Source organism: Cervus canadensis, chromosome 14 (assembly GCF_019320065.1).
Source record: "Cervus canadensis isolate Bull #8, Minnesota chromosome 14, ASM1932006v1, whole genome shotgun sequence".
NCBI lineage: Eukaryota > Metazoa > Chordata > Mammalia > Artiodactyla > Cervidae > Cervus > Cervus canadensis.
The window spans coordinates 23,721,486-23,743,759 of record NC_057399.1 but is presented as its reverse complement, the minus strand read 5'-3'; the positions used below and the strand labels follow the sequence as shown (position 1 = coordinate 23,743,759).

At 37.8% G+C, this 22,274-nt stretch overlaps 1 protein-coding gene across 1 annotated transcript in view; it reads right to left on the bottom strand.

Annotated features, from left to right (window-relative positions):
* Positions 1-5,008: 5,008 nt before the first annotated feature.
* The window catches only part of LOC122453369 (60S ribosomal protein L7-like), a 683,417-nt gene continuing 666,151 nt past the window's right edge, over positions 5,009-22,274 (bottom strand). The window contains exon 2 of the mRNA XM_043487367.1: positions 5,009-5,810. Within this exon, the coding sequence (XP_043343302.1) occupies positions 5,071-5,810 (740 nt within the window). The 3' untranslated portion in view covers positions 5,009-5,070. The remainder of the gene's footprint in view (positions 5,811-22,274) is intronic.

Genomic DNA, 22,274 nt, shown 5'->3' with positions numbered 1-22,274 from the left:
TAGCTCTTTTTTGTTGTCACTCTATTTTAGTGAGCTTACAAGATACATCTTTAGCTTATCACATTCTACCTTCAAATAATGGTATTCTACTTTACATGTGTTTTAAGAACATTACCATAGTATAGTTTTATTCCCCTCTCCTATATGTCATGTTATTATTTTTGTATATTTTACTTCTACATGTATTATAAGCTCCACAATCTATCTTTATTTTTTGCTTTAAACACCCAGTTATCTTTTAAAGAAATTTTGCAAAATAAGAAAAAAATGTTCATATTTATCTGTATATTTACCACTTCCAGTCATTTTTCTTCCATGTTTCAGATCCAGATTTCTATCTGATATCATTTTCCTTCTGCATGAATAACTTCCTTTAGTATTTTTTGTGGGGTTTCCCCTGTAGCTTAGTTGTTAAAGAACATGCCTGAAATGCAGGAGTCTGATTGGAATGCAGGAGACCCGAGTTCAACTCCTGGTTCTGGAAGATCCCCTGGAGAAGGAAATAGCAATCTACTCCAGTATTCTTGCCTGGAAAATCCCATGGACAGAGAAACCTGGTAGGCTATAGTCCATGGGGTTGCAAGAGCTGGACATGACACACCAATATTTTTTGTAAACCACACCAGAATGTTTTTTGTATAACAGGCTTTTTGGCAATGAATTCTCTCAACTTTTGTTTGAAAGAGTCCTTATCTTAGGTTTTGAAGGATATTTTTCAATGGAAATAGAATTCTAGTTTGAGAGGTTGTTTTTTGTTTTTTTTCTTTTAGTGTTTAAAGATTTCTCTCTTTCATAGTTTCTGGTGAGAAGTCTGTGATTATTCTTGTCTTTATGTCATTATGTCACTTTTCTTTGTCTGCTTTTAAGATGTTCCTATTACTAATGTTTATTTTTACAATTTGTTTTTGCTGTGTCTTTTATAGTTTTATTAATCTCTTTTTCTATTCGGAATCTGCTGAAATTTTTGAATATTTGGTTTATAATTGCCATCAAATTTAAAACAATTTGGTCATTATTTCCTCACTTTTTTCTGACTCTCACTCTGATTACATATATTTGAGACTGTTTACCAACATCTTATAGGTCTCAGATGTTCTTTTCAGTTTTTAGTCTTATCTTCTATGTTTCATTTTAGATAAAATTGATGTCTTCAAATTGGTGTTCTTTTCTTCATCAACATCTAGACCACTGTTCATTCCTCCAGTACATTTCCCATTTTACATACTGTATTATTTATCTTGAGAGTCTGATTTGTATTTTTAATTTTTTTTTAATTTTAAAAGTTATGGTCTTAAACATATGGAGTCTATTTATAATGCTATTTTACTATTGTCTACTAACTCTATCATGCTGGATTTTACTGGATCTGTTTCTTCAATGGATTCGATTGCTCTCCTGGGAGGCATTATTTTCCCAACTTCTTTGCTTACCTGGTGATTTTTTAATTCATTGTTGAATATGTTAAATTTTACATTTTGGAGTCCTGGATTTTTCTGTATTCCTTTAAATATTGTTGGATTGTGTTCTGGGATGCAATTAAGTAACTTTAAATTAGCTGGATGCTTTATAGATTTGGTTTTAAACTCGGTCAGGGTGTTTTCAGAGCAGGGCTAATTTGGTCTGGACAATAACTTTCTGCGGACTATAACAAATGCTTCATGAATTCGGAGGTCTCTCCTCTCTGACTGGTGAAAAATCTGAACTCTTCCTGACTCTTGTGAACTTCAGAAACTATTCTGTTCATCCTTTCTAGTGTTCTTTCTCTGACCTTGGTAATTTCCTCACATGTATGCACACACCAGGCTTCCCTGGTGACTCAGTGGTAAAGAACCCACCAGCCAATGCAGGAGACCAGGGTTCGATCCCTGGGTTGGGAAGATCCCCTGCAGAAGGAAATGCCAACTCACTCCAGTATTCTTGCCTGGAGAATTCCATGGACAGAGGAGCCTGGTGGGCTACAGTACATGGGGTTGCAAAAGAGTCAGACACGACTTAGCAATTAAACAACAACATGCATGTATCAGTACTCAGCCAACATTTGAAAAGGTTTGCTTGCAGATCTAAAGCTTGCCCTCTTTCTCCCTTTTTTTCTTTCTCTCTCTCTGTGTAAAATCAGAATCATGTCTCCTTAACTGAGGGAGACCAAAGACTCTGTGTATGTTCCTTCTCCCTGTGTTGCAGCCTAGAAACTCTGCTCAGGCAAAATGTTCAGGCAGTATTCTGGGTGATTCTCATTTGCTTTTTTTCTTTGAGAGATCACTGTTTTGGGCTGTCTATTGAGCAGAGTCTGAAAAGAGATGTTTCATGTATTTTTTCCGGGTTTCTAGTTGCATAAGGGAAGAAGGTTAGTACATTCTTAGTTGCTTCATTGTGGCTAGAAGCAAAAATTCAAATATTGCATTTATAGTATGCTTTGGCTTGACTGTGTGAGGATTCCCTTTAGTTATCATAGCCGTCAAATGATGTAAGGTAAATACCTTCAAAACATATTTTTCTACTTTGGAGTAGTTTTCACGGGCCTGTTTTTTTTTCACCAAAGATACAGATTTTTAGTATCTGAGTTCCATATGCTAATATTCAGAAGCATGAGGCATTAATATATTCATATATTTTAATGGGGAGAAAAGATAAAATTACACTCTTGTCTGATGTTTTCATAGGTCTTGGAAAGGCTTGAAGAAGGGGCATGAAGTTCATAAACCATTGAGTGAGAGATATTTAAGTGATCCAAACCAAAATTGCCCTAGACAAGAAAAATATCCCTGTGTAAAAGTTGAGTCTCTAAGGCCTTTCCTCATGCTACAACAATTGCTTGAGTTTGTAAATTTATCCCTGACACTTCCCTGATAGCTCAGTTGGTAAAGAATCCACCTGCAATGCAGGAGACCCCAGTTCGATTCTTGGGTTGGGAAGATCCCCTGGAGAAAGGATGTCTACCCACTGCAGTGTTCTTGGGCTTTCCTTGTGGCTCAGCTTGTAAAGAAACCACCTGTAATGTGGGAGACCTGGGTTCAGTCCCTGGGTTGGGAAGGTCCCCTGGAGAAAGGGACGGTTACCCACTCTAGTATTCTGGCCTGGAGAATTCCATGGACGAGTCCATGGGGTCGCAAAGAGTCCGACACAACTGAGTGACTTTCACTTTCAAATACCTTCATGTTAGTATGTGAGAATTTTTCCTCCTCTTCTCTTTGTGGTATGGGGAAAAGTCAGCTCCCGCCAATGCAGAGATTCATATTTGCCGGTACTGTTATTAAATTACCTTATTCTCTTGTGTTTGAACAAGGTGTCGTCTTTAATTTTAATTCATTTAACACAATACACAAAAAAATAATAGAAACTCCTTGACTTCAAGAAGCTCATAACCTATTTGAGGAGATGAGACAAAGAGTAGAAAATATTAAAAAGCAGTACCATTATGAGAAAGATGTCTGAGTGCAGGATATGAAGTATCAATTGAATTGCAGAGACAATGTATACTATGCACCTTTTCTCATTTCCAATTACTTAATCCTCTTCTATGACACCCTACTGACCATTCTTCAGTTTATCCAGGTCAACCCTTAGCTATGGAGCTGAAATTTTCAGGAGATACAAATCTGGTAGACCCTGGGTATGTTTGGATGACCATTTTAAAGTTCTGACTACTACAGTTCTGTTTATGCCAAACCGTAGGTGCTCACTCTTACCACCACATCATATCATCATCTCTTGGCAGTGTGGGGAGTGGAACAAATACTGGAATCATGCAGACCTGGGTTTGAATTCAATCCTTGCTTCACTTCTTCTTGTAAGCTTTAGATCTTATTGGTTAAGGGCAATTTGGTTACAGACAACATATTCCAGGTTAGCTAACCTAAGCTAAAAGATACTGGGTTGGGTGGGGGCAGGGAGAGAACCCAAAGGAAAAAAGAGGGTGAGTATCTGTCTCAGCCTGAACCAGAAACTGAAGCCCTACAGAAAACCCAGGAAATTCTCTTTGTCTCTGACTTCTGCATATCTGCTTCATTCTTTCTGGTTGCATATGGTTTTCTCTCTTTTGTAGTAGACATGACAGGTAAGATTAAAGCTTACAGTGCTTAAAACTTCCATTTTCTCAGCCATATGGGTGAATAAATGTGTGTATGATTATGTCAGGATACAATTCACAGAAAATGTTGGGGAGGTAGTAGAAAAGTTCCCATAGAAGCAGAGTAACTGGGATAATAAAATGATAGTTGCTCACTGCTGTTGCTGCTGCTAAGTCACTTCAGTCGTGTCCGACTCTGCGACCCCATAGACGGCAGCCCACCAGGCTCCCCTGTCCCTAGGATTCTCCAGGCAAGAACACTGGAGTGGGTTGCCATTTCCTTCTCCAATGCATGAAAGTGAAAAGTGAAAGTGAAGTCTCTCAGCCGTGTCTGACTCTTAGTGACCCCATGGACTGCAGCCCACCAGGCTCCTCCATCCATGGGATTTTCCAGGCAAGAGTACTGGAGTGGGGTGCCATCATCCCACTTCTTTTAGTTCAGCTTACTTCTTTATAGGAGATCTTTCATAAATATTAATTTTCTTGTCCCTTACTTCCTTTCTAGCCAATCTTCACTCTCTATCCTAAACAAGTTTCTGCTAAGAGTATATAATATGTACTACCCTCAAATAGAAATATGTCTCGATAAAACAGAATTCTTGAGAACAGCTTCCATTTCCATCATTTATCAAGGGAAGAATTCATATATTCTTCCTGGGCCACATAGATACAGTGGAAAGTAACTGGGATTGAGTCATTTGAATATGAGTCTTCATCCAAGAAGGCTGCTTGTTGGAGTGAGGATTGTACAGAGACAGAGGCTGCCTAAGGGATGAACTGCTGGGGTTGTACCTGTGGGAGTGCTACAAAAGGCCCTCAGGAGAATGCATCAACCAAGTCTTAGACTGAGTACTTTAGAGTGCACTGTGCATTGTAATGCCTTGATACTGGAAAATGAATATGGCTTATCAGAATGAGGCGATTCTTTTTTTTTTTTTTCCATTTCAATTTGTTTCAATTGTTTATTAACGGACCAGATTACAAAAATAATCCTGGTAGATACCTTAGTTCATCCTTCTAATAAGCCTGTTGATCTGGTCTTCCCTGTTGCCAGCATCTCCACCTTCTACAAAATGGGTGGTCTTTTTCTTCATTCCACCTCGTGGAGAAGACAATTTAAAGGGCCACAGGAAGTTGTTTGCTTCTTTGAAACGTTTTCCAACAGTATAGATCTCATGAATCAGATCCTCCATGCAGATGATTCCGTATTTCCCAAGAGATCGAGCAATCAATGCGTTGTCTGTCAGGGCAATTCGCTTTTTGTTGATTTTGCCATAACCACGCTTGTAGATCAATTCATTTACAGACTTCAGATTTGGGTACCCCCATGCAATGTATGGCTCCACAATTCTCAGCATGTTAATTGATGCCTTGTTGAGCTTCACAAAGGTGCCACTGAAGATCTGCCGGAGGCGAAGGAGCTGCAGCACCTTTCGAACCTTTGGGCTCACACCGTTGATACCTCTGATCCTGATGACAAATGCCAATTTGGGTTCCGCGGATACATAGAAGTTGCCAGCTTTCCGTGCCATCCTAGCCATTCGAATTTCGGTTCTGTACATCTGCCTGTATTCCTTGTGGTAATGCTTAGCTTTTTCATAAATAAGCTTCCTCCTTGCCTTTCGAAGCATCTTTTGGGCAAACTTCTTTCTCAGGCGCTTGATCTTAAGCTCTGCAAAATTCTTTCGCTTTTTCTTAAGGGTTTCTGGCACAGCAGGAACCTTCTTTTTCTTCTCTTCTGCACCCTCCATGGTTCCAGCCGGGAAAGAGCGAGGCGATTCTTATAACTGTAAATTACCAGAAAGCTGAAGGATCTGCCTGAAATCCAGCTTGGAGAGTGAAATCTCATGGAACATGATTAAAGGTAGTATTTATTTACTTTCTAAATTAACAATCTACATTTACTGAAGTGAGCTACAGTTATAGTTAGTAGGACATGTAGTAGATTTTGATGTAAATCATTTTGGTTCAGTTCAGTCGCTCAGTCGTGTCCAACTCTTTGTGACCCCATGGACTGCAGCATGCCAGGCTTCCCTGTCCATCACCAACTCCTGGAGCTTACACAAACTTATGTCCATTGAGTCGGTGATGCCATCCAACCATCTCATCCTCTGTCATCCCCTTCTCCTCCCGCCTTCAATCTTTTCCAGCATCAGCGTCTTCTCCAATGAGTCAGTTCTTCACATCAGGTGGCCAAAGTATTGGAGTTTCAGCTTCAACCTCAGTCCTCCCAGTGAATATTCAGGACTGATTTCCTTTAGCATGGACTGGTTGGATCTCCTTGCAGTCCAAGGGACTCTCAAGAGTCCTCCAACACCACAGTTCAAAAGCATCAGTTCTTTGGTGCTCTGCTTTCTTTATAGTCCAACTCTCACATCCATACATGACTACTGGAAAAACCACAGCTTTGACTAGATGGACCTTTGTTGGCAAACTAATGTCTCTAATGCTTTTTAAAATGCTGTCTAGGTTGGTCATAACATTTCTTCCAAGGAGCGAGCGTCTTTTAATTTCATGGCTGCAGTCACCATCTGCAGTGATTTTGGAGCCCCCCAAAATAGTCTGTCACTGTTTCCATTGTTTCCCCATCTATTTGCCATGATGTGATGGGACCAGATGCCATCATCTTAGTTTTCTGAATGTTGAGTTTTAAGCTAACTTTTTCACTCTCCTGTTTCACTTTCATCAAGAGGCTCTTCAGTTCTTCTTCACTTTCTGCCGTAAGTGTGGTGTCATCTGCATATCTCAGGTTATTGATATTTCTCCCAGCAATCTTGATTCCGGCTCATGCTTCATCCAGTCCAGCATTTCTCATGATGTACTCTGCATATGAGTTAAATAAGCAGGGTGACAATATACAGCCTTGACCTACTCCTTTTCAAGTTCGGAACCAGTCTGTTGTTCCATGTCCAGTTCTAACTGTTACTCTTGACCAGCATACAGATTTTTCAGGAGGCGGGTCAGGTGGTCTGGTATTCCCATCTCTTGAAGAATTTTCCACAGTTTGTTGTGATCCACACAGCCAAAGGCTTTGGCATAGTCAGTGAAGCAGAAGTAGATGTTTTTCTGGAACTCTCTTGCTTTTTTGATGACCCAGTTCTTTTTCTTAATGGAGCCAGTTAGAAGCTTTGAACAAGACAGTTAAGGAATTCCTTACAGGATGGTATGGCTCATCTATCCTGTGTGTCATCCTGCTCCTTGTATGATCTGGCTTGGGCTCTCTAATTCTAAGACCTTAATTATGTATGACAGAGTTTTCACAATCTTTGCTTTTTAACTCTGAGAATGACTTCATGATGCTCTCTTTTTATGCACCTGAGGGCTAATGGTCTATCTGTCTTATTCCTCACGTCTGTTCTTTCTCCTTGAAGGTGAAGATTGTCTAAAAATTGTGCAGACTGAAGAGGCCTTCCTACCCTTTCAGTGTTGTTCCTACCTTCTGCTGTTAAGTCTAAACTGAAAATGGGTCCCTCATTTATGTAGCACCATGACATTTCCTGGGTAATGAACAGTCTTACAGCAAGAGTAGTTCATTTTGTTTTTTTCATTCTGCAGCTAATATTATGTGCAAGTTAAACTTGCAATTAGTCCACACCTTAAAATATGGTGATTTTGTGAAATGGAATTCTCTAACTTCAGATAGACTTCCTTTTCATTGAACTGACTGAATTACATTCAAGTCAATAATTCTGTTCTTAAATATCTGGTTTTTGAGAGGCAGTGACTAATACAACAGCATCTCCTACCCCAATTCTATCTGCCTTTAAGAAAATATTTTTGACTCAAAGAAAAAGATGTTTTCCTGCTCTTCTATTTCTGTTCCAACTCCCCAAATATGCAAAAACTTCAGGTTTTCACAGTTCCAGAGTTTCTCTGACTCCACATAAAAGATTTCAATATAGAAACATATTGATAATGCTAACCTCCCACAGAATACTTAGAAAATAATGCAAGAGTCTTCTTGCAAAAACATCTCCTGGGCCCTGCAGGAGATACTTGCAAGTTCCAGTCAAACTTATGATGTAGCCCTAGATTTGTGTCCTTGTGTGGTTTCTCCTTATTATAATACCACCGTTGTGATCTAGGATCCAGTACTCTAAATTCTCTGTCCTTTTCATTTTAGCTTGCATTTATTATTTTTATCCAGGTATTTGGGTGGAAAATATCAATATATTATTTTTACACTAGAATTTAAATTACTGATGGGTAAAGGAGTGCTTTTTAGTGTTCTTCTATGGCTCATATTTTTTCAGACCTTGCGTAATTCCTAGATTGTCATTTCCTTCTGTCTCTTCCTTCATCAGAAAGCTTAGATGGTTTCTGTTGTTGCCATGTAACATTTAGATAGATTTCCCAGACCACTATGTCAGAGTCTTCTGCCATTTGAACTTAGTTTTACTCTATGTTCTTATTTGATCTATTTGATCCGCTTTCCATTCCTTACCCGTTTGATTAATAAGTACTAACATCACTTCTCTTTTGGCTTCCCACTTTCTGTGCTTCTTTTTCTGACCAATTCTTTTCTTTTGACTGCTTTTGTCTTTCAAGTATATCAGTAACTTCATTTTAACTACTTTTTCTGCCCTGGGAGCCATTCTATCTCTTTAGAAAGCTTTTGCCTGTGTCATATCTCATCTTTTATGTTTTGATGTTTAATAGCAGGCAGAAGTTTTGTTTTCTTTTGTTTTAATAAAATGAGGAAAGTGTGCTCACTTAATGTTACATTTTTTAAAAATTGTTACTTTAAAAAAAATAAAGAATAGAAAATTCAACAATATGTCATAGCTAGCAAAATATTTGTAATCAGGACTCTTCTAGAAATTTCAGGATGTATCTTATCACTGATCACACCGGAAGACATGGGAAAGCAGGGGCATGGTTGACTTTTAATACCATATATCTTCTACTGCCACAAGAATACTTAAGACTTAGTAAGTATTTATTGAGTGACCGATTGACTGTACTGTGATTAGGTATGTGGATAGTGAGTAGAGTGATCCTTGGCTTTATAAGACACCTCCTAAGACCCATTTTCAGGTAGGTGTAAGATGTGAGTGTAGTCTAGGACCCCACTCCTTATTCTTAGCTCACTTTTGCAGGGAGAATTAGAAAAGGAGGCTGGCCTCTGACACTATTTTCCTTGGTAGGTTATATGAGATCGAAGGCAGAAATTAAGGAAATAGGTCTATTTTTAGACTTGGTGACTTATTTAGATAGGTTGCTGTAGAAGGTGGTGCAAAGATATTCACACATAGAATATCACATCAAGGGTGCTTTAACACTGCATTCCAATGATCTGGGAGGGGTTGGGTGGAACAAGTCTGGAAGCAGGTGACTCAGGCTGTGGGTCAGGAGACCTGAATATTACCTCTGGCACTATGATGCTGCCTTAGCTTATAGACTTTGAGATTAAGCTAATAGACCTCCAATCATTTGTTTTATCTAAAAAAAATCTGTGGAGCTTTTTGCTTCTCTTTAAACTTCTCTTGTCTGTAGGTGATGTCTACAGGCCTTATCAGCACTGACCACTAGGAAGAAAAATTATCCCACTCATGAGAAAGTGGCATTTGCTTTCTCTGTGAAGAGGAATGATATGTGTAACTGTGCGCAGAAGTGGGAACACGGCCTGCAGTTCCCTGCCATGTTCCTCTCCATCCCCCTGCAGTTACGTTTCATTTGTGTGGAGGAGGCCGGGGTTATGTGAGGAGCAGAGCTGCCAGACTGAACAAATGCTACAGTGAGAAGGCAGGAAATTCAAATATCAAAAATGTCAAGGGGAAAAATTTACACTAGCTACATTAAAAAGTGCTTTGATGTTGAGAGGTACGAGAGATGCAGTTAAGGAAAACAGGATCTTCTCTAAGGAAGTTAGGAAAGGAGCCTAAAGAAGCAGCTCTCATCTCTTGGGGCACAGCTCTTATCTATTCCCTCCGTGGCCTTTGCCTCCTCCTTCCTGTGACTTTGCTCAGTAACTTTTTTCCTCTTGGAAAGGTTTCCTATATTAACCCAAAGGCCCCAAGCAAGACTCAGGGGGAAATATGGTAAGTCTGAGACTGGAAGGAATTTACTGTATAATATCCCTATTGTTCACTGATGGACTGGTTTTATTCAGTCATTTATTCATTCACTCATTCTTGTTACAAATATTTACTGACCACTACAGTTTGCCAGGCACTAAGGACAAAGAGTTAAACAAGTCCAGCAAAGGTTGATCCTGCCTCCCTGGAGCTTACTGCTTGTGGAGAAAATGAACAGTGGCTCAGTTTACAAATAGCTGGACTACATAGCGTCAGACCGCGACAGTGCTCTGAAGAAAACTAAAGCAGGGTAGGAGAACTAGAGATACCTGGTAGTTTTTTATTTCTCCGTCTTTCTAGTTGCTTTTGCAGGTAGCATGGCAAAGGAAATTTCCAGCGTTGACTTTCAAGTTAGGGCATTTTTCTACCCTATGTCTCACCCCTACGTTCTCCCTCCAGCCTATAAGATCTATTCCCTTGGATTCTGCCGTGTAAGTCAGCTTCCTTCCTCTTGGCTGCCACATATTCACTATAAAAATGTACATGCACTACCTTCCTTTGCCTAGAGATACCAGACTTCTCTGTTCTCTCATTTTTGAAATGTTGTAGAGATGGCTCATCTGCTGATATTCCTTCTTTCCCTTTGTCTTGTGGATTTGTACCTTTTAAAACCTTCACTACCATGAGTAGTTAGATCTTGGGAAGTACTAAAGGCAAACATGTATACAACCCACTATATTTAAATGAATTCATCCACTTAATCTCTAAAATTTGAGATAATAACACAATCATCACTGGGTTTCTCTGTGGGTTCTGGACATTTTTAATCCCTGTAATTTTTCAATTGCTTGGCAGTAACATAGTCACGTATGTTGACCTAAAACAAACAGATTGCCAGATATTTCTCCACCAAAAAGAGATTTATCGGGGATCTACAGAAAATTGCAATTAGGGATCTGCAGCCATGGTGAGCCACATGCAAGTTCCTGCATGAAGAGAAGGGGAACACTTTTAAAGAGAGGGAAAGAGTGGGGTGTAAATTGGGAGACTGGGATTGAGACATACACACTAGTGTATATATATAATAGTGGAGAAGGAAATGGCAATCCACTCCAGTATTTTTGCCTGGAAAATCCCATGGACAGAGGAGCCTGGTGGGCTATAGTCCATGGGGTTGCAAACAGTTGGACACGACTGAGCACACACACAGCCACACACATATAAAATAGATAACTAATAAGCACCTACCACTATATAGCCCAGGGAACTCTAATCAACACTCTGAAGAGTGAATTAATGTATATGCATAACTGATTCACTTTACTGTACAGCAGAAACTAACGCAACATTGTAAATCAACTATACTCCAATAAAAATTATTTTTAAAACTGTGATAGAAAGGAAAAGGAAATCGATAGGGCTTTAGTAAGCCAAGAGTCCATGGCTTTTCATTGGCTGAGTCTGCTAGGAAAAGAAACTGTCTTTCTACTGGGCTCTGTTTTGGTCACAGGGTGTGGGAGCTCCCCCTTCTGGTCTCCAAACTCTATTTAATTGAGGTTTTTATTTATTAATTTTTCATAGCTAACAGTGCTTATTGCTATAAATTCCAGCCCCCATCTTGCCTACCTCAGAGGGGTTGTAACTTTCTCTTTACCAACTCTGCTTCTTTTTTATTAAGATTTTTTTTTTTTTACTTCTTTTTTAGGGATTCAGTTTAACTCTCAGATCTGTTCACAGGGAGCCTTCAGCAGTTTATCTATTACAGTGTAGAATTTTCTACCCAGTAACAGTTTCCATGGGGGGTTCTGCTTGTAGATTTTGCTCTGGTAAATTGTAATTCTCTGTATTAGCTTGTCTCTCTCTCTCTAATTTTGGGGGCTGCCTTGTGACCTTGATTCTCTGACAGGTGTTAGAAGAGTTATTGACTTTCAGTTTTAACAGCTTTTTCTTGTTTTGGGGGTGGGAGTGATGACTTCCAATCTCTTTACATCTAGAGAGTCAGTGGGAGTCTACCTCTTTCATGCAGCTTGTTCTGACCATTTCGACTCTCTGGGATGTTTCCTCTCTCTTAGCTCCTTATTTTTGACATTTAATATCAGGGTACTTACATTCCACCTTACTCCAACTATTTTATTTGTGCATAGCCTATCTTCTAGCTAGACTGGACCTCTTTAAATGAAAGAAAAACATTTTATTTATTTTACGGTTCCCCAGATTTCATTAGATTATTATAGATTTGAGTACTTCTGTATATCAGACACTGCCACATACATTTTATGTATTTAATTATCATAACACTCCTATGAAATTATTTGCTTTTACAATTTGTTGAAATGAAAGCTGATGCTCAGAGAGGTTATACGTAGCCTGTGGTCATGCTTTTTGAAGTGGCAGAACTAGGTTTTGAACTCAGGTCTCCCTGATTCTAAGAAGAAGACAGTTCCTTCAGCTAAGCTATAAAGTCCTTCCTAGTGCTTTGCTGAATTCTTGTTGATTGAGTGAATTAATGAATGAATTATCTGGATATTTCTGTAGTGTTCTCTCTCTAAGTGAAGATGATGGCAGGTACTTGACCTGTGAATAAAACAGTCAACTGAGATCTCTTAATTTGGTAACCAAGAGAAAGGAGAGTTAATTAACTGAAACTCTCTCCCATCACTTCTCCTTAAACTTGCAGAAAGTCTGAGACATTTTTCTGAGCTCCAGTATAAGGTGGAACATTTTAGCTACTACTGAAGAAAGCACTAAACATTTTATGAGTTGGCTCTTTCTTCCTAACACTGTGGGAAAAAATGTTGTTTGCTAAGTTCTGGCTGTTTTATTCCTGTTTTTTTTTTTTTTTTTTTCTCATGATGCTTTATAATCCAGGCCTTCTTTACAGGGACACAGGGGTGGTTTATAACTGCAAGGGTCAAAGAAATAAGTTTGTGTGAGAGTCTAGACGACATAGTGAAGCAGTAACCTCTTACTTTCTGTAGCTTTTTTCCTTTTTTTTCAAAAATTTCCCTTATTTTTCTGTCTCCCTAAGTCTCAGTCTTAAAATAAGAAACAAAACACAACTTTGCATTTTGAAGTATCTTTAAAAGTGAATATGGTAAGTGATAATTTACCATAATAATAATTTGGAAATACAGAAATAATCTAAAGAAGAAGAAACTTTCTCACAGTTTCATCATCCAGATGTGTCTGCTAACATTTTGGCATATTTCACCTCAGCCTGCACACCCTTTTTGCATAAAACATTGATTTCTGATCTCTAATTACCTGAAGGTATTGGATATGAAATAAAAAAGAAAGAGCCAGGAGGCAGCCAGGGAGCTTGACTCATGTTTTGTTTTGCTTTGTTTCCCACATGTGACTGGGAAAAATAACTCAACCTACAGAATGCTAGAACATTTAGCATGAATAGATTTCTTGTTTGGTCAAGATACCCAGATTTACTCTCCTTTCTGAAACAAATTTTTAAAAAGTGGACAAAATAAATGAAACAACAGTTTTCAAGACATTATACCTCAGACAACAAAGGATAGTAACCTCTAAGAGATGGAAGACAAATGAGGTGAACCCTACAACTGCCCCAGCTACTGTCTAGAGAGAGTCTCCAGGCCACAGAGTAGGGAGTAGGGATGTATGCAGAGATCAATGAACTCCCTGAGTTGAGGAGATACAGCTGAGAGCCCAGGGACACTAAAGCAGCTAAAATTCACAGGGCTGAACAGAAGAGAAAGCTGAACAGAGAGAGCATCCTGGAGATTCGCAGTGTTTCTATGCAAAGAGTCGGCCACGACTGAAGCACTGAGCAGGCACTGACACTTCAACTGAATAATGATCCTTGCTTGCAGGTGTTTGGGGAAAGAACCCCCGAAAGGCTTAGAGGCAGAAATCACTAGAGCCCACACAATTCTGGGAATAGTTTGTCTTTCTATCAGCAAGAATATAAAACCTTATAATTCATGGAATCCAGGTAGAGTACTCAGAAGAGTTTTTCCTTAGCAAAAGGGAAAAGTTAGCCCTAGACCAAATGTTGCTCTGGTCCCACCTAACAGCTTAAAAGTGAATCTCTAAAGAATAAAACTACTTTAAGGTAACTTAAATGCATACCAGAACAAAACTGAAGAGTGTTTATAAGAATATAAAAATATTTAACACTCAATAAGGACACATTTATAATTTCTATTATGTAACCAAATATTATCATGAATATAAAGTAGCATAAAAATACATATAATTATGAAAAAAATCAATGAAACATAATTACCCAGATGATACAGATACAGATAATATAAATAGTAGACAAATTGTTATTATAACCTTATTACACACATTCAAGAGGCTAATGGGAAAATTAAGTAGAGGCATAGATGAAATTAAAGAGATAAAATTAATCTTCTACAGTGTCTAAGATGAAGCATATACTGCATGAGATTAACGTCAGACGTAAATGGTATAAATACCCAAATTAATAGTTAGGAACAGCCAGACTAGAGTCAAAAACCAAGATTCAACTATATGTTGCCTATGAGAAACTCACTTTCAGTATAAATATACAAATAGTTTAAAAAAGATGGAAAAAAAAAGATGTATTAGATTAATCAAAAGAAAGCTGGAGTGATCATGTTAATATTGGTCAAGTTCTATTTCAGAACAAAGTACGTTACCAGGATTAAAGAATGCCATTTCATACAGAAAGGGGCAAATTAATCAAGAGGAAATAACAAATTTAAATATTTGTATACCTAATAACAGAACCTCAAAATATATAAAGCAAATACTGGTAGAACTGCAAGGAAAAATACACAAACTCACTATTATAGTCAGATTTCAGCACCTTTTTTGTAATAATTGATAGACAAGCAAAAAAATTAATAAGCATATAGAAGGCCTCTACAACACTATCAACCATTTTGAACTAACTGAAATTTATATAACTCCACCTAAGAATAGCAGAATATGCATTCTTTTCAAGTGGATATAGAACATTTAGCAAGATAAACCATATTCTAGGTTGTAAATAAATCTGAATATATTTGAAGAGATTCAAATTGTACAAAGTACATTCTCTGGCTACAGTAAAATTAAACTGATTAAATTAGAATCAGTAACGAAAGACTTATCTGGAACCCGCCAAAATTTAGAAAGTAAATATCACACTTTTAAATTACCCTTGGGTCAATGTTCATCGCAGCACTGTTTATAATAGCCAGGACATGGAAGCAACCTAGATGCCCATCAGCAGACGAATGGATAAGGAAGCTGTGGTACATATACACAATGGAATATTACTCAGCCATTAAAAAGAATTCATTTGAATCAGTTCTAATGAGATGGATGAAACTGGAGCCCATTATACAGAGTGAAGTAAGCCAGAAAGATAAACACCAATACAGTATACTGACGCATATATATGGAATTTAAAAAGATGGTAATGATAACCCTATATGCAAAACAGAAAAAGAGACACGGATGTACAGAACAGACTTTTAGACTCTGTGGGAGAAGGCAAGGGTGGGATGTTCTGAGAGAACAGCATTTAAACAAGAATACTATCAAGGGTGAAACAGATCACCAGCCCAGGTTGGATGCATGAGACAAGTGCTCAGGGCTGGTGCACTGGGAAGACCCAGAGGGATGGGATGGAAAGGGAGGTGGGAGTGGGGTTCGGGATGGGGAACACATGTAAATCCATGGCTGATTCATGTCAATATATGGCAAAAACCCCTACAATATTGTAAAGTAAAATAAATAAATAAATAAATAAAACACACCTTAAATTGTGGGGGGGAAAAAAGAGTAAAATAAATAAATAAATAAATAAATTACCCTTGGGTCAAATAAGAAAGCAAAACAGAAATTAGAAAGTGTTTTGAACTGAATTAAAATAAACATATAGCATTTAAAAATTTTTTGGAAGCTGCTAAAACAGTATTTAAAAGAAAATTTGTAGCATTATACACCTTTATTTTAAAAAAAAGGAAAGGTCTCAAATCAGTGATCTCAGTTTCTACTTTAAGAAGCCAAAAAGAACAGAAGAGTAAATAAAACTCAAAATAAGCAAAAGAAAGGAAGTAATACAGGCTGGAGCTAAAATCAATGGAAGATAAAAACAATAGAGAAATTGACACTAAAAACTTGTGTTTTGAGAAAATCAATAAAATTGATAAACTTCTGGCCAGACTAATCAGGAATTTATCAAGAGGAAATAATTTTAATTGAACATAGTTATTCACCTAGTAGAAGACAGAAATGAGAGAAGTGACACCTCTACAAATCCTATTGACACTGAAAGAATAATAAGGCAATATTATGAACAACTGATGCTGAAGCTGAAGCTCCAATACTTTCCCCACCTGATTAAAACAGCTGACTCATTAGAAAAGATCCTGAGACTCGGAAAGATTGAAGGCAGGAGGAGAAGGGGACGACAGAGGCGAAGATGGTTGGATGGCATCACTGATTCAATGGACATGAATTTGAGCAAGCTCCAGGAGATGGTGAAGGACAGAGAAGCCTGGTGTGCTGTGGTCCATGGGGCTGCAAAGAGATGAACACGGCTGAGTGACTGAAAAACAACAATGAACAACTCATGACCATTAATTTGACAACTTAGGTAAATTGTACAAATTACTTGTATGATAGCCTGCTAAAGCTGACTCAAGAAGAGATAGATAACCTGAATAGAAATTGAATTTACTGTTTAAAACTGATCCATAAAGAATATTTGGCCAACCAAATAGATGGTTGAGAATAATGCAGAGGCTATGAAGAGAAATCTAGGATTCTGAAATTTTCCTTGAGGCTTTTAAAATTCTCTTTCTCTTTCTCTCCCTCTTTTCCACACACACACACACACACACATGCTTTCACAGTGACATCTCATGACACATGAGACAGGATGTGAAACTGAACGGTTCTGATGAATGTCTGAGTGATAAGATCTCACTTCTAAGAGCAAAGAGCTGAAAGGCTATTCTGGCTCTGTAAGACCTAGAAACTAGTTTCTTGGGGAATACTTGGTTACATTAGGTAGGCCAAATAGCTTCCGAGGCTACCATTACAGTTTTAGCCCTACCTTCAACTGCCTGAAAAATGTACTATGCTAGATTAGGAAACTGAGTCTCATGTGGTCTGGTCTCATGTGGTCTGGCCCTGCTTTCTGGATTTAGGATGTGGTTTGTCTCAATAATCAAAGTAAGTCCTTCTTATGGAAAGAAAAGCAGGGAATGATGGGAATTCAAAAATGTAATGAGCACCTAAATTTATTTGTTTCTCTTTTAAAGGGGTCTTTTAAAATCAGCATCAGCTTTCTCTCCTGCCTCCCACCTGGCTGTCATAGGACTAAATTTAGATCTTAATATTTGACCATTGCCCTTCCCTATGAGACATTAATAGCTACAATCATAGTCCCAACCTTCTGGCATTTAATCAAGATAAAATTGATTACCTTTAACTGAAAACAAAAAAAATCACTTATAATCAGGATGCTGATTCCAATTTTTAGTAGACTTAACAGACTGTCAGGTACTTACTGAGTGCTCCTCATACTGCTTCTCTCTTTTCTGTTGCTACATAGCCCTAAGAGCTTGTCCTCTGGATGCCAGAGTATTGACAAGAAAGGAATTTGGAAGCTGAGTAAGAGAGGATATAAAAATCTCTCATTCCAAAGTCCACAGACTTCTATCTCTTTGTATGGAACTAATTTTCTGTGTCACTGGAAGATGGTTGTCCCTTGTTTTTTGTTCAACCTGTGCTACAAATGCTCCAATTATTGACAAGCAAAAATTGGCTAATGAAGTTGACTGTTGGCTCAGACAGCATGACTTTCAACAGTGGTTGGTATCATAAACGGGTGTGGTGAGGAGTAAAGCTAAGAGTATCAGCAGATGGAGAGTTTTGGGTCAAATTTTATTCCTTGTTTTTATTTTTTGGTGATTAGTCTTAAATATAATCTCAGACTGAATATTGTGGCAATTTTCTTACTTGCATAGTGCAAGATATTAAAGTAAAGCTATGTCTTCTTGTCTTCCTAGAATTTTAGGTGAAAGATGTAAGATTTTTTTAAGTATGCATAAAAGCATTTGAACCGTGCTTGTAGATTACTAGTCCTGAAGAAGATAAGTCCTGGGTGTTCATTGGAAGGACTGATGCTGAAGCTGAAACTCCAATACTTTAGCCACCTCATGTGAAGAGTTGACTCATTGGAAAAGACCCTGATGCTGGGAGGGATTGGGGGCAGGAGGAGAAGGGGACGACAGAGGATGAAATGGCTGGATGGCATTACCGACTCAATGGGCATGAGTTTGAGTGGACTCCGGGAGTTGGTGATGGACAGGGAGGCCTGGCGTGCTGCAATTCATGGGGTTGCAAAGAGTCGGACACGACTGAGCGACTGAACTGGTAGATTACTATAACTTTTGCTATGTGTGAGGCACTATATTATATGCCTGCATTTGTTATTACATTTAGTTCTCCTGGCATGATGGTTATTATTCTTTCCTTTCTCTAAGACATAGAGAATTTAAATGAATTATCCAAAGTTATGGCATAAAATTGTGGCAGAGCCAAAACTCAAATATCAGTTTGTCTGACTTAAAACCTCAGGCTCTTTCTACTAGAGCCAGCTGCCAACTTGAAAGCTCAGAGTTGCCTTTTCTAGTTCTATGATGTGAATAAAATAATCTTAGGAACCCAAATAAGCATAAGTTCTTCTTTTCTGCTCCTATTATCAGTAGTAGGCCAGTGATAGAAATAAACTTTGTTCTTTATGGCCATGATCTTGAAGAAATTGGAATTAATCCAAAGGGAATTAAGTAGTGAAACATGTTCATTTGTATTGATTAATGTTCTGCTTATTTCCAGAAATATTTAAAGAAATGTGATAAAAATTGAATATCCTGAAGTCCTAATGAGCATAATCTCACTCTCTTATGAACTCTAATAGATATTTATAGAGTTCTAATATCTAATAGATATTTACAATAGACATTTATACTTGTATGTCTCTGGGGAACTTGCCATTATATCTTGTGTTATTGTTTCTAGTATTTATCTAATTCCATCAAAATGACCCTGAAGGCAGATACTCTTTGTATTAGTCAGGATTCTTTAGAGAAACAGACCAATAGTTCTCTCTCTCTCACATTTGATTTCATGAAGTTCACTTCTAAGAAGCATTACTTCACTTAACAAATCATCTAGTGTTAGTTTGAGGTAGAGATGGCTGAAGTACTTCTGACTAGTCTTTTGGATGTTAAAACTTCATTTTACCATTGTGGATTACTAACTAGAGTACTCAGATGTTAACCAACTGCCCTTAGGATATAAATGAACACATATATCACATTTTATGTGAGCTATTTTAATAAAATGACAGACTACCTACGAATTACTTAAGGGTTCGGTCTTATTGAATATTATAAATTGAGTCTGTGAGGAAGAAATTGGCATGGGTGGATAGTTGATCACAATACTTACAAATTCCTAAGTGTGTTAGTTATTCAGTCGTGTCTCACTCTTTGTGACCCCATGGACTGTAGCCTGCCAGGCTCCTCTGTCCATAGGATTCTCCAGGCAAGAATACTGGAGTGGGTTGCCATTTCCTTCTTCTGGGGATATTCCTGACCCAGAGATTGAACCCAGGTCTCCTGCATTCCCAGGGAAGCCCAGGTGGCTCAGATAAAGAATTTGCCTGCAGTGCCAGAGACCTGGGTTTAATCCCTGGATCTGGAAGATCCCCTAGAGAAGGGATGGCTACCCACTCTAGTATTCTTGCCTGGAGACTTTCATGGACAGAGGAACCTGGCAGCTATATAAACTCCTGAGGATACTTAGAATTCAGAATTCTTTTTCATTCACTGATGACAGTGTTATCTAATATCCTTAATTGAGTAGCAAATCCTATAATGTGTAATTGTTCCCAAACAGCTAAAGAGCAGAAAAAAGAATGATTCTTTCTAGTCAATGACTTACTTTTTCTAAGGAAAAATAAATTATTTCATCCTTAATCCTATTAACATTTGTCAGAGAAACAAATTCTTAATTTCAGAAAATAAATTCAAGTTCTAAGCTGCTCTCATTTTCTTTTTCCTGCCTGTCTTATTGGAGCCCTTGTCTCACCATTCAGCTTTCATCCTGACTCTCTGCCCCCACTGCCTTTTGTTCTTTAGAAGACATTCATTAACATTTGCTAATGTATGCTAATTATCATTAATAAGCATCTTCTGTGTGAACAAAGGCTGGTGCTAGAAGGATGGGTAGAGACTGTATAGAGTTCAGTCAGCCTTGCCTCATACTTTTTTATGCTCTGAGAACAATCATCTTTCAGTCGTTTCAGAGTTTTTGTGTTTTTTGTTTGTTTTGTTTGTTTACCCATAAATCCGGACAACCCTTCTTCTTCATGACTGGGAATATTACAGAAATTTTATGGGCGACAGAAAGATTCCTTTTTGTTCTAAGCAATCCAAGCATATAGAAGAAAAGTCGTCAGGGTTTATAACACACTATTTTCATTGGGTTAATAGCCACAAAAACTCTCACAGGAGAATGTATTTTCATTTTAGCACATTTATTTACAGTGGTTGCCCTTTGTCGTGGTAATTGTAATGTGAGAGCACACACCCTGAATATATATTATGACAGCATGGTTAAATAAGAAATGTCCTTCCCCCCAAAATAATCTAAATGCAAAGAAAAAGAAAGACACCACTTACTTTTTTGTAACTATAGAGAGCTCTAAATGCCTTTGTAAATAGCTATTTATTTCCTGGATATAGTTAAAATAAAGTCAACCCTCTAAACCACATAGAATAAGATTTGCTTTGTTCTTTCTGTAGACCATGGTGTCAAGAAATATCTGATTGCAGCTTTTTGCAAACACTCCTGTATATAATTTGCCATTTGAAGAATGATGCTTCATCATTTCATATTTGCTCTGGACGGTTCAGGGGTGAGTGGTAGAATTTGAAACATATCAGCTACCCATTTCACTCAGCCTGTTTAATTTTAATTTTATATACCATGGAAACAGAAGGAAAAAGTGCCAAAAAATTTGGTGTGTATCCCCTCTTATTTTATTTGTGCAGTTTGCTCGGTGTTCAAATGTTCTCTCAATGAATTTGTAGGGGAGAAAGTGGTCTCCCCGTCCTATTCCTCTGCCATCTTAGCTCCTCCCCACCTCCTATTTTAATTGTGAAAGATAGAAGGTGTGATCTTTATTTTGAGTGAATTTTCTATTTTTGTCTTTGTTTATCTCAGGGTTGTCTCACTGGAACCTTGTGGTAAAATGTGTTTCTCCATAGACTTAATTCTCTTCTATTTGGCAAATACAATATTTTATATTGTGTTTTTAATAAAGCAGGCATCAGCAGCTATTTATTTTCTATTTCTTAAGGGCCACAGAGCCTTAAAAATAAATATAATTCAAAAGGAAAGATATTAGAGAATGACAGTTACTACAGCAATTATATATATTTTTTTGCCTGCCTCCCTCCCTCCTTGGGTGAGTCTTAACAAAAACCAAAATTATTATTCTTTTTTGTGATTTTGTAACCACAGAAATGTAAAATAACTATTTAGTATCTCTAAGATATTATAATGTTTGAAAATATGACAAATCTTTTGGCATTTATTATATAAATTTCCATTAGTGTATTGTTGAACATATGCACCCCATGATTTTTTCAGTGGTTTTATGGAAGACCTTATGATTTTAAGGCTTTTAATGGTATTAAGGAAAGATGCTGGCACCTGCAGAAAGAATATCAGCCTAGGTCTGTCAAATTAAACCTTTTCCCAAGATACCTTATTGACAGTTGTATAATGATCTCATTCTGTTATTCCCAGTTCAGAGGGTTTTTTTAAATGTCTTATAGTTTACAGGTTCATTAACATATTTGATGGATATAATAGCTAAATAATTATTCTTTTTACTCTGTGGCTTCCAGAATATCATGCTCAAGTCCATGACTTGAAGGACTTTGGATTGTTAGAAACAAATGTCCTGAATATCTTTGAGTGCATGTGTGCTAAGTCACTTAAATCGTGTCTGACTCTCTACAATCCTATGTTTTGTAGCCCGCCAGGCTCCTGTGTCCATGGGATTCTCCTGGCAAGAATACTAGAGTGCCCTCATGCAGGGGATCTTCCCAACCCAGGGATCGAACCTGAGTCTTTTATGTCTCCTGCATTGGCAGGCG